The 12,813-nt window shown below is 25.7% G+C and overlaps 1 protein-coding gene across 1 annotated transcript in view; it reads right to left on the bottom strand.

Annotated features, from left to right (window-relative positions):
* Positions 1 to 3,427: 3,427 nt before the first annotated feature.
* Positions 3,428 to 12,813, bottom strand: part of LOC107456460 (Jumonji, AT rich interactive domain 2) — a 31,575-nt gene continuing 22,189 nt past the window's right edge. The window contains exons 15-20 of the mRNA XM_021147483.4: positions 12,362 to 12,470; positions 11,126 to 11,308; positions 8,132 to 8,256; positions 7,526 to 7,694; positions 5,889 to 5,993; positions 3,428 to 4,218 (exon numbers count right to left, since the gene is read on the bottom strand). Coding sequence (XP_021003142.3) covers positions 4,105 to 4,218; positions 5,889 to 5,993; positions 7,526 to 7,694; positions 8,132 to 8,256; positions 11,126 to 11,308; positions 12,362 to 12,470 — 805 coding nt within the window. The 3' untranslated portion in view covers positions 3,428 to 4,104. The remainder of the gene's footprint in view (positions 4,219 to 5,888; positions 5,994 to 7,525; positions 7,695 to 8,131; positions 8,257 to 11,125; positions 11,309 to 12,361; positions 12,471 to 12,813) is intronic.

Genomic DNA, 12,813 nt, shown 5'->3' with positions numbered 1-12,813 from the left:
GATAACTATGGATTTACGATGAAATCGACAGAAATAAATCACGTCAGAAAGTGATAAATTAAATGCGCTATTCCCGATTCAAACCTCACGAGTCAGAATATTATATGAATCGGAATTTTAAAAACCGCATGGAGATCGGTAGTTGTAATTGCTGGAAAGAACAATCACAAAACGTCACTTAGAATAAAAATTAAATCGGTAAAAATAACGTGAGTCAAAAAATGATTACTGAAATTCGTGTAATGTAATATTGTATTATAAATATTGCGTTTCTTTAAATCATGGTGAATTCCGTACAATAATAACCGTTAAAAAAGTGATCGAGAAACAACATAGATTTACTATGGAATTTGTGAAAATTGAGAGCGTCAATAAGTGATGACTCAAAAGTGCGATTTAAAATCGCCCACACTTTTTTTTTTTTTTTGAAATTCAAAAAAAAAAAAAAAAAAAAAAATTCATTGTGTTTAGAAGCTCTTGCTGATCGCACATCAGTAGGTAGCCGTAGGTTTGTGCACCCCTAATTTAAGAAAAATGTATAATTTTACAATTTGAAATATTGCCTGGTTTAAGTAATTAGCTTACTTAGGTTTGGCTTTTGAATCATTAAAATTGTTTCTTAGCATAGTTGCTATAAAAATCAAGGTATTTGATAATGCAACTTTGAAAAAAGCCACCAAAGATATGAGATATTGGATTTTGAACAGTGCTGGATTATCAATTTGGCCAGACTAGGCCGTGGTCTGGGGCACCCAATTATTAAGGGCCCCCTTAAAATGGATTTTTCGAAAATAAATTAAAAAAAATTAAGCAAAACAATGATTTTTTAAAAAATTAATCAATTTCTAATATATATTAATAAAATACGAGCATTTTTTTTTTTACATAATGTTAATCATATTTATATAAAGATATCTAAATAGTTTTATATTTGAATAAATAAAAAATATACGAGAAAAATTTTTTTATCTAAGGGCCCCAAAAATTTGAATGGTCTAGGGCCCCGCGTACGCTTAATCCGGCCCTGGTTTTGAATCTTTTCAATGGCCAATACATTAAAGCAGCGGTTCCCAATTTTTTTTCAACTGTGGCTTCTTTTGATGGAACCCTGATATTTAATGAATACATTTCATCAGCAATTGTGAATACATTTATTAATGGAAAATTATTTATAATTTTAAAAATATGTAACGATCTATATTCTACAAATTATTTGGAAAATATTTAGTTAATGAATGAAAAATTTTCATCATATTGTTTTATGAATATCAGTCTTAAAATTTGTTTTTATTTCAGAAAATTGAATTCACAGGTTAGAGGCATCTAATCGAGCTCTTAATTTCATTTTAATTCATGCCTAAACTAAAAAGGAATGAACTAAAACACGGTTTACATTAAAATAAAAAATTAAGAAAACAAATGTTGAGAATGGTTATCAGCAAAATATATTTCTTCAACGTTGAATTAGGTTATTTTTATTCGATTTGTTATAACAATGGAATTTTCCGAAAATGAATATCCTTTTCTTTTTGAAGAAAAATGGTTTTTTCTTCATGGTCATGGTTTGGTGGAAAAGTATGTAAACTAGTGATTGCATATAATGGCTAATTTATCATTCCTTTAAATGTACACTCGTGAAACATTTATGTTATTTCAATAGGAAGGGACATATTTTTTTTAAACTTTCAATGTGCTTTATTTCTTAAAGGTAATAAAGAAACATTCAAATTTCTAAAAAAATGGTTTAGATTAACAAATTGGATCATATGGGCATGAATAAATATTTCTTAATAATTCTTCATGTTTAAATAAGCAATTTGTTTATTTAAAACCAATTTGAACATGGGTGTAAATTAAGTTTTACAAATTTCATCTTAGTGACTACATTTTTAAAGTAGTTTATACTCACTACGTTAAAAAAGTTTTTAACGTAGTGAGTATAAAAGTACAACGTTAAAAAAGTTTTTTTAGTTCTCTTCCCTTGTAGAAAATGCATGCTATTTGATTTTAAAAAATAATGTGTTGTGGATGAATTGGGTTTCTCCATTATTTTGGTACAAATAAGTTACATTAAAGTTAATAGTTTAGTTAGTTAGTTCAAAAAAGTTGTAAAAATTGGGAAAATCTGTACTAATGGAAAAACTAAATAACTCAGTTACTTACAATTTATAAACAAATAAAAACTAAAAACGTTTAAAGAAAAAATTGCTATTTTTAAAAGTTTAAACCTTGGCTGACATATATATATATATACAGCTTATTCTTAAAGAAAAGTATTAGCTGAATTCCATTAGCTATGGAATGAAAGTATAAGTTGCTGAATTCGCGGAAGACTATCATCTGTGCAACTAATATAGCTGTGGATAATTGCATAATCAAGCAATTTAAGGATTAAGGATAAAAAGTTTCATCAAGCCATTTAAGGATTAAAGAATAATTGCTTAATCAAGCCTTTTGACGACTAAGAAATAATAGCTTAAACAAGCCATTAAGGAATCATTGTCTACATGTTGTAGGACAATGATTTTGTAATCAGTGTTTTCACTACAACGCGAGAATCTCGCATATTTTTTTTTCTCGCATTCTATAAATCAATTTCAAAATTCGCGAATTTCTCGCATTTTGGAAAAAGCTTCGATTTACGCCTTTTAAAATAAAATCCGTTTCACTTTTCTTCCTGGATCTTTCATTATTTTCATCATTTGCCCTGTTATCTAGCTTCCCTATTTATCAGTATTGTTCAGAACCTTTTCGAACAACAGAACACAACCCCTCCGAACCCCTTTCGGAACACATTTCTCTGCAACCACGTGTTTACCGTAGGTAAGGTTTTTTCATGTAAGACGTTCAAATTTTTTATGCACTAATGTAATATGGATAAATACCTAGTAAAGGCAAAATCTTCTATGATGATGCAGCAAAAATATTCAATGCTTTAAAAATAAGACGTTAAAAATGTATTATAACAAAAAAAATGATTTTTTTTTCAAGTCTATTTGTGTTTTTTTAGTTTTTAGAAATCTCACTTAACTTTCTGAAATCTCACCCTGTTTTTGAGAAAGGTTGAGAAATTCTCACCCATTTTTCTTCTATGATGAAAACACTGTGAAGTATAGTAAAACTTGGTAATATGTATCTCTTTTTAAATAAATAATCCCAAGAAACTGAAGCAGTAAGATATTGCTGGATTAAAAACTTTATTTGCTTCAAAAATTTTTTATTATAATTTTTGAATAATAAATAAATATAATTTAATTTGATATTTTAATATAATTTTTAAACAAATAATTTTTGAAGGGAATGTAGTTTTTAAGTAAGTAATGTTTTTTTTTATTAATTATAAATAAACAGTTTCTTATATTTCATGTAATAAAATTTTTTTGGTGAAAGCTGAGAAACCATTTACAACTGATTAAAAAAATCTATACAAATTTTAAAGGTTTATTCATTTTATTCACATTACACAATAATAATACATGCTACTTCATTTAAAACACTTACATTTCAAAAAATGCAAAATTTTATCAAGTTTCTTAATTTTTTCACAAGCAATTTATATACATATTCAATAAATATAATGTTTAATAAAGTACTCTTACTTTGTAAACATTTCGACAAATAATGCATTTTAAAGCATGTGCAAAATTAACAAACAAACAAGCGTGACACATTTTATTTACAGATTTTAATTTATACATAACATGCAATTATATACAAACATATTTCAATGCAAAAACTTAATGAATAACAGAATATGTATTTTTTTATTAAAAAGCATGCTGTTTACATTAATAAATTCATCAGTATTTAACTTCAGTCATAGTTTATTTTCATTGATTGTAACTTCATTTAATTTTTAAAAGAAATTCATGAAACATGCTTAGTACAAAAAAACTGATTAAAACCAAAATATGATTGTATACGTTATTTTTACAGCAAAAATGATGAATATATAAATGATAAAATGTTGGCAATATATAAATAATGAAAGTATGAAAATTGAATAAATGGCACTGATTAGTATAACATAGAGTTTAAAAACATAAATAAATAAAATTTAAATAGTTTAAAATTGGTTTGTCTGAAACCAAAGAGTCCAATAATTTATTTCTCTACAACTGGGAGCAGTTTTTTCTTAGGAGATTTCTTTTTAGGAATATTTATTGGCAGTTGAGATACAAGGTCTTTTATTCTTCTAACAATTTCATCAAAATCTCTCTGCAACAAAAAAGAATTATTGAATAATAATTTGTTTACAATGCTTTAAATATAAATGTTATAAAAACTACAGTTTATCATAAAGTTTTTTTTTTCTTAAAGAGGATAAAAAAAAAAAACTATTTCATTTGCGATTGAATAGCGACTCAGAATTATGTATAATTACTGTAAACAATCACAAATTGACAAGCTATTGAATTATTATCCAATTACAATTAATAAAACTACTTCGATTGCAATTAAATAGTGACCCAAAACCATGTAGCGTTAAACTATGTAAAATTATGATAAATCATCCATCAATTGAATAGTGACACAAATCAATAGCTATACTATTTAACTACTCTATTTTTTAAACAATTAAAAATTTAAATGTAAGAGGAAAAAAAATAGAGTTAAAAAAGTGGATGTGTATTGGATACTAACCCTTATCAGACTAATGTTGCCATATAAACGGCATGGAACTTTTACTTGTTAAATCCAGTATCAAGAATATAATTGCTAAAATCATTTCATAATTTTTAACACACTTATTGTTGCCATATTTGCAAATAATTTAGTTGTAATTAATTAGTATAATTGTACCAGACGGTAAGTAGGAAATTGAAATACTTCTGGACTGTTAAGGGTTAAAAATAATTTTTTTTTTCTTTTTATGATAAGCTATTTTCTTATTTTTCAGTCTCCTTTTTTCTGTTTTTGAATTTGATATTTCACTTTATCCAAGATTGTTATAATAACTGTTCAATCAAATAATTTCTTTAAATTAAAAGGCACAATTTGGGTAATAAAAAAAAAATGTTCAATAATGGAAATTTTTACAGTTTACATTTTATGTCTGTGGTAATAAAAGTAATAATATTAAGTGCAAGTTTTCATATAAAAATTGATTACATAAGAAATTGCAGTTGATGAAGAGTATAAGTCAAAAAGTATTTCTGCCTTCAAAAAAGTTGAATTTAAGTAATTATGGCCAAATTTCAATTAATGGAAACATGAAATCAGCAGCCATAGTATTTTATTCATCATAACAATGGCTATATATATATATATATATATATATATATATATATATATATATATATATATATATATATATATATATATATATATATATATATATATATATATATATATATATATATATAATTAGTAACCTTGTTTTAATTTACAATAGAGTAAATTAGCAGCCATTGAATAACAATTGTTTTTCATAGGTATTTATGAAAATATAGGAAGAGAGTTATTAAACATTAAAAAATTAAGGGCATGACATTTTTCAATGCCTTATAAAATGTAAACTAAACATAGTATTTAGATAATTCATACATTAATTCATTACAGTATTTATAGAAATTTTTCACAGAAGTTGCTGTGCGAAATTCATATCAAAAATGCATTTGGTTCCTTTTGTATGTATTTCTTGCTTAAAACAAGTTAAAAAAGATTTTTTAGTCTAAGGTATTATAATAGATACATAAATTTTAGATGCAATGCATTTATTTTAAATTTAATGCATTTAAAAATATTTCTAACTAAAACTAAACACTCCAACATAAAATCATCCATTACTTTTAATATTTGGATAGATTTTTTGCAGGAATTATTGTTTTGAAAATCTGCAACAAATAATATTTTTTCTCAGTGAACATGTAACAAACTATGCTTACCTCGTCATAAGCATATACAATTTTGCATAATTTCAAGTTTTTCTTCTGTATCTGCTCTAAAGCATGCGGAAGACAATATATTGTATCCTCAGGAGAATAAAATACCTATATAATCAAATAAACAAAATGTATATTAGAATGGAAAATATAACGATAAGAAGGAGAATAAGAAAATAATCAACAATTCAATTTTGCATACAGGTATGCTGAACAACACTTACTTAATACAATATGAGTAAATATTGCAGATAGATCATGAAAATTTAGAGTTTTTCTGTTCCAGAGATTACAAGTATGGATATGCAAGTTATTTTCAAAATTGCATTTTTTTTTTTAAATGCAGTAGTGTAACTAAAAACTCATTTCTTGGGCTAAAGTTCCATAAAGTATAAAAGATGAGAAGTATCTGGTTCTTAGTAATACAAGCCACCTTAATTTTTATATAAATTTGCTATTTCATGATTTAAAACCATGACACAAACAGTTAACTAAAACTGGATAGGGTAAGTTTTCTTGAGTAAAAGTGATAGAAAAAAAACCAGAAGACTTAACCCTTTAATTCTATTTGGATGGAAGAAATCCAAATACAATTAAAGGGTTAGTAGAAGTGTTAGTTATGTTTTGGTCTGTGGTTTTATCACAAAGTAGCAGGCCTCAACATCCTCAACAATCAGGGTGCGTAGCCAGATTTTTCAACAAAAAATAAGCACCCTTTAAGTACTTTTTAAGCACTAAAAAAATATTTTTAATCATTTTCCAAAAAAAAAAAATTTATTAGGATCTGTGCAGTATTAAAAATTATTTTTTTCTATCGTTTAAAGTTCTTAATTTATAAATAAAAAATCAATAAAATTCAAAAAAATTTTAAAAACGTTACACAATCATAATATAATAACTAGTTTCTGATAAATATTGCAGAGAAAATCATGAATTTTTCGTAATTTAGAATGACAATTGACATGGCAAAGAAAAAATCACTTTTTAAAAGATAGAAAATTGAGCACTATTTACAAGCACCTTTAAAGGCTTTTAAAAAACATAAATCAAAATTAAACACCTTTAAGCGCTATTTAAAAACCCTATGCACCCTGACATATGGCATTACATTTATCTATATTGTAATTATTTCTTTAAATTTGTTTTATTATTTATTTATTTTTTTTAAAAATTATGCAAATTGACTAATCTCTCTCTCTTTTTTTAAAAAAATATCTACGCCTGTAGTGCAATCACATCAGTTCAAATATATTGAAATTTACTGTGCATACATAATACAGGGGAAAACTGGTTCTTGAATTACAAGCACATTAAGAAACATATTTTTTCGGATGCTCATAGAAAAAGATTGCGATTTTATTTAATACTTGCCTAAAATATTTTTAACTCAAATTTCAGCAACACCATTAATTTTAAGCAGCTAGTTCTGAACATTTAAAAAAACTTATTAGTGATTTTCTCAGTTTTTAAAACTTTAGGCAGCAGTCATTAAAATCTATTGAAGCAGATATAATGTGAAAAGAAGAAAAACCTGGCACCTTGTGTATTAGATGATTTAAGAAGTTAAAGCTTTATAAAATTAAATATATATTTTGAACAGAAATGAAAACTCATAATCAAAATAACTGATTTATACTAACTCTTGATAAGTAACAGGGGGCCGAACAAACTTCACACTCGGGTTCACTTTCATAAATGACACTTTTTGACTTTTTCTTTTTGTCTTTCGGCGGCTCTGATGTAGGTAGTCTTTCTAGCTCTGTCAGACCAAGTTCATGTAATTGAGCTCTCAAGCTCATTTCTTTAGATCTAAAAGAAATAGAACAAGTAAACAAAATTAAGTTAAGGTAATTATGTCGGGGAAATATTTTTGAGCAATCAGTTTTAGAAAAAAAAGAGAAAAAGATTTTATGCATGGATTAAACTATTTGACGAAACTGCTAATTTCTATAAAACGAACAGTAACTGAAAAACTCAATTTTGCAAAAGCATATAATTTTTTTTAATGCAAAACATTATCCTTAGAAAAAAGCGTTGGCTTTTTGCAAGTTCTAACAAAATTCCACATAATTCCTTGTCTGCATGTGAAACTCAAAAACATGAACAGAAGAATTAATCCGTTAAATTAATAATTATTTCCTTTAAATGACCAACAATTAAGATGCACATATAATTAGTATTTATATAAAATAGATTTGCATCTTTAAAAATTTTTAAGGTAACTAGAAAAGAGATAAATAAATTACCTTATGTTTTCAATCATTGGCAAAATTTTCTGAAGAACTTTCAGCTGTGGCTTAGGATCATTTGCTATGCTAAAAAGCAGCTTTTCCAGTGAAAAGGCAGGTGATTCACAGCTATTATATATATCCTAAAATATATGCACATGGTTACTTAAACACAATATATATATATATATATATATATATATATATATATATATATATATATATATATATATATATATATATATATATATATATATATATATGTACATACATGCATACATATATATATATACATATCACACAGAAATATTACGATTATTTTTCACTTGATGGGGAGACTATATTTTAAAGGGCCCTGTCTTAAATATGAAAGATTTGGTGCAATATAGTGATAAGCCATACTTTTACATCAAATAGTCTATAAGTACTATTACCCAGGGATGAGATTAGCCAAAAGGCAAAAAAGCTGAATTTCCACAATAGTAAATTTTACGCAAGCGCAACCCTTTAATAATAAATTTCAGACAGTTTAAGGTGATAAATAATGTGTTGACATACAATTGGTACTAATCTATTATTATAGAAATGATTACATTGATACTTAACATTTAGTGAAAATAAAAATTACCAATTGAAAAAAAAAGCTGGAAATTATATTTTTCCTCAGTTCACATAAGAGACAATTATTACTTGAAAAACAACCTGGTTCAGCAAATTAAAACTACTGAGAATATACATTAATATTTCATTTCTTTTAATAAATACTGTTATGTGATTTATAGCAAATATATCAGTAATATTACTTTTTAAATTATATTGGGGAAAAAAACTTTAACAATGGATCGAATCATTATGTTCATATTATAGTCTAATCTAACTAGAGCCCTTTGAAACATATCAATAACAGTGAAGTAGAAATATATAGTAACTCCTTAACATACATAAAATTGCTATTTTTGTTTGAAAAGCAAATCAAGACATTGAATTTTAAACTTGTGTGAATATGAATCGCTACATAGGTTTTTAAAAAGGCGCAAATACGAATCACAATATCGGATTTTTAAATCTCGTAAATAAGAATCGTAACATACAATACTCAAATCATGTGAATCAGAATCGCAACACACAAATATGATAAGCTATGTTTGATATTAAAATCGTGTGAATGAGATCGAGATATTAGCAGATTCCAGGCTTGGGACCTCTAAAAGGCTTGTCAGAAGCAGCGTCGTTTGAACTACAAAAATCGGATCTATCTGGAGGGCGGGTAAAAAATTCCGAAAATCTTACTTGCTGTGAGTAAACGGAGAGAAAACAGCTAAAATAAGTAAAAATGAGAAAGGTTTGGTAGCTATGCAGTTTGAATTTTCTGTTTCTCTTTGAAAATCAGTAAATTTTCTGAAAAAGCGGAATACTTATAAAAAAAATGAAATTTTTAGAAAAATCTGAAATTTTGACAAAAAAGCTGAAATTCAAGTGATAAAAGTTAAAAAAGCGGAAATCCGCTAAAAAGCGGAAAAATCTCATCCCTGATTACCAGAACAGTACTTTACAAGTTACCAAAAATTCCACAATATACAGGCACATTTTAATATTGCTAATACAAATGCAGTGTATACATGTTTTTTTTTTTTTTAAAAAATTTAATGATGAAAATGCTCTCTTGAACTATTTGAAAATGTGGCTCACTATTACATAAAAAAATTGAAGGAAATATTACAGCAACCACTTTTTTTCATGTAGCTTAAAATACATCTGCATTTGAATTTCACATCGTGAATTTTTTTGAATGAAAGAACATGATTCTTCGGTTTCTTATTGTAGGTGGTTGTAAAGAAAATAGGCAAATATCTATACTTTTACAATTTTGATAATCAAAAGAAGGTATTGCACCAAAATTCAAAGGATTCATTCACAATTTTGGAAAATTTCTTTAGGAAGAGAAAAATACCTCCATGAAATATATTTTTGCTTGATTAAAATTTCCACTTATTTAGCTTTTTAGTGTATGTTAAATTTAACTGAAAGTTAAAAGTTTATTTTTTTATTAAAATACACAATATTTTTAGAATATTTTATAATAATTAGATCATCAAACATTTAAAAAAACAATCAAAATTAAAAATGCATTCAAATTTTCCTTTTTCATAAATTATGATTACAATTAATGAGAATTTTTTTCCTTCTAGCATATAAAAACCATAGGTAAACACTCATATTTTTGAGCCTTATTACTTTTAACTCTCCTTAAACTATCCTCTTAAAAGCAATTACTATAATGACTTAACTTCACACAAAACCTTTGAAGAATTTGAATTTAGAACAATAATTTTTTTAACAATTTAAGCTAATATTTAAATGAATGTTTCAACATATGTTGTTCAAATATATTTAATAAATGCATAAAATAGCACAACTTTTGGCTCAGAGACCAAATTCGGATCTCAAATAATGTCTCCTGAACCTTTTAGCCAAAAGATTATTGTTGTGGAAAAAACATAAAATGCACAAGAAAATTTTAGTATTGTTTTTTAAACAAATTTTAATAATTACTGACAAAAAAAGAAAAGAAATTATAATGAAAAAAAAATTCTAAAATGCAGAAGTATTAGTGTCAATTTTTTTTCTTCATATTTTTTAAACCAAAATAAAATGTAAAAAAATTTAGCACAAGTATTTATTAAATTTTTTTAAAGATGTAGATTAATAAATTATAAACAACAAAAAATCATTTTTTTTTAATATTTCAACATTTAAAAAAAAATTTTGTGACTATTTGTATACATTTTATTACATTAAGGAATAATTTAGTTTTCAATCAACATAAAAATTAATTTATTGTTCATTTATATTTCCTGTATACCTCTCCGAAAAAAGGTTGCATGCTCTTTTTCTTTTGGAGAATTTAATATTGCAAAGTAAGGGTACATACTCATAGTAAAGGCACCCCTTTATTTGTCCCAGTTTTATTAAAGCTGTGAATAAGTAATTACTTTTCAAATCCTTTATTACCTGAAAAGCTTTTTCAGCTAAATCCAGCCATAAAGTTGGAGCAAAATATACCGATTCTGACACACAGTAACCACAGCATATAGTTGATGTGAAAGATTCAGGAAAAATGACAACAAATTGTCCACTTTTTTGTATTGTGCGAGTTAAAGATGACCCATTTTTAACCAACAGATCAGGAGGTATCTAAAAAATAAAAGTCTGATTAGCATTATTATAAACAGTCTGTTGCATTATGAAACTTACAAAGGGGCTGTATAGTAAACCTTTGCAAAGACAACGGGAAATAATATTTTCTTTTTATGTTCCATTTTTTTCAAATCCAGTATAATAATTAATATAACATTACAAAGTTTCAATAAGTTTGTTCTGGAAATTCTAATTCTATTTTTTTTTAATAAAAAATATCACCGTTAATGAAAGTTGACTTATTTCCACAGCACAAAACATTGTTTACTTTTGTTAGTTATAAAAGCTAACATTAAAGCGATTATTAAAAAAAAATTGATAATTATTTTTAAAAAACAAAAAAAAAACAACTTATTTTTGCTCTTTTCAAAAAATTTGCTTATATTATTTGAATCAAACGTTAGCATCGCTATGAATGGTTGATGATAGGGGCAAATTTTTTCCTAACTGTTAATATTTGACACTTTTTCATTCCTTAAATTCAAAAGTTAAAGAATAAAAATCAATTAAGTGCGTATGTTTTCTAATTACATTTTTAATTTTGAATTTACATCTTTAATATGATGCTCAAACGTAAATTGTTTATTTATTTTTACCTCATACTAGAAAATTTTTTTGTAATATTTTGTTAACCATCTAAAAATACACACACAAAAAAAATTGCAATTAATGGTATTTCCAAAAATATTTAAAATGAGTTGACAATCCATTAGAAAGATGCCAATAAAACAATGATGAAATATGTTACCAGAGCAAGTTGTTTAGTTCAGAACCACTTAAGATAGTAAACAAACACTAGCATACTCAGTAGTGTTTAGTCTTTAAACTATATTTGAATATTAAAAAATGAAATACAAAAACTAGATTATAAATATGAAAAATATAATTACTAATGTTAAAATTTAAAAATGTTTTAAACAAGGAATGTTCAATTTACATTTAACATTCTTACATTAAATTCTACTAATCTGTAAGCATTTCATTTGAATTCAAATAATGGAATAACTTATACATAAAATGTGAGTAGGGACAGAACAATAAAACTAATACCATTGATGATTCAGAAGATAACCACAATGGTTTATCTATACAACATTCAGGCACTATTTTCTTCATAGCACTTTTGAATTTCTCTGAACCAATAGCAGGAATTCCATACCTAAAATATCGTAAAAGCATTTTCATTTATTTGTAAGCAAACATGCGTTAATTTTATTTTCAACTGATATTCAAACGTCTATATAGAGTACGTCTCAAAATTTATACAAGATTTGAGTTAAATAAAACATTAAATATTTCGTGTAGGCAATTGAAGAAAAAAAAAAGAAAACAGACAGGTCACAGTTTAGGGTTAGCAAAAAAGCAGCATTAAAATTAAAAACAATGTGTTTACATTCTGAAGGCCCACATAACAAACCAATTACTGCATGAAACATTTCTTGGTCGTGTACTCTTGTGTCTCAGAGATTAGAATGGGTACCCTAGATTTGCATGATGTAACA

The sequence above is a fragment of the Parasteatoda tepidariorum genome, chromosome 1 (genome assembly GCF_982258835.1).
Source record: "Parasteatoda tepidariorum strain Cologne lab strain chromosome 1, Ptep-v5.0, whole genome shotgun sequence".
Classification (NCBI taxonomy): Eukaryota; Metazoa; Arthropoda; class Arachnida; order Araneae; family Theridiidae; genus Parasteatoda; species Parasteatoda tepidariorum.
Note: the sequence above shows the minus strand (reverse complement) of the source record. Positions and strands in the feature narration are given on the sequence as shown.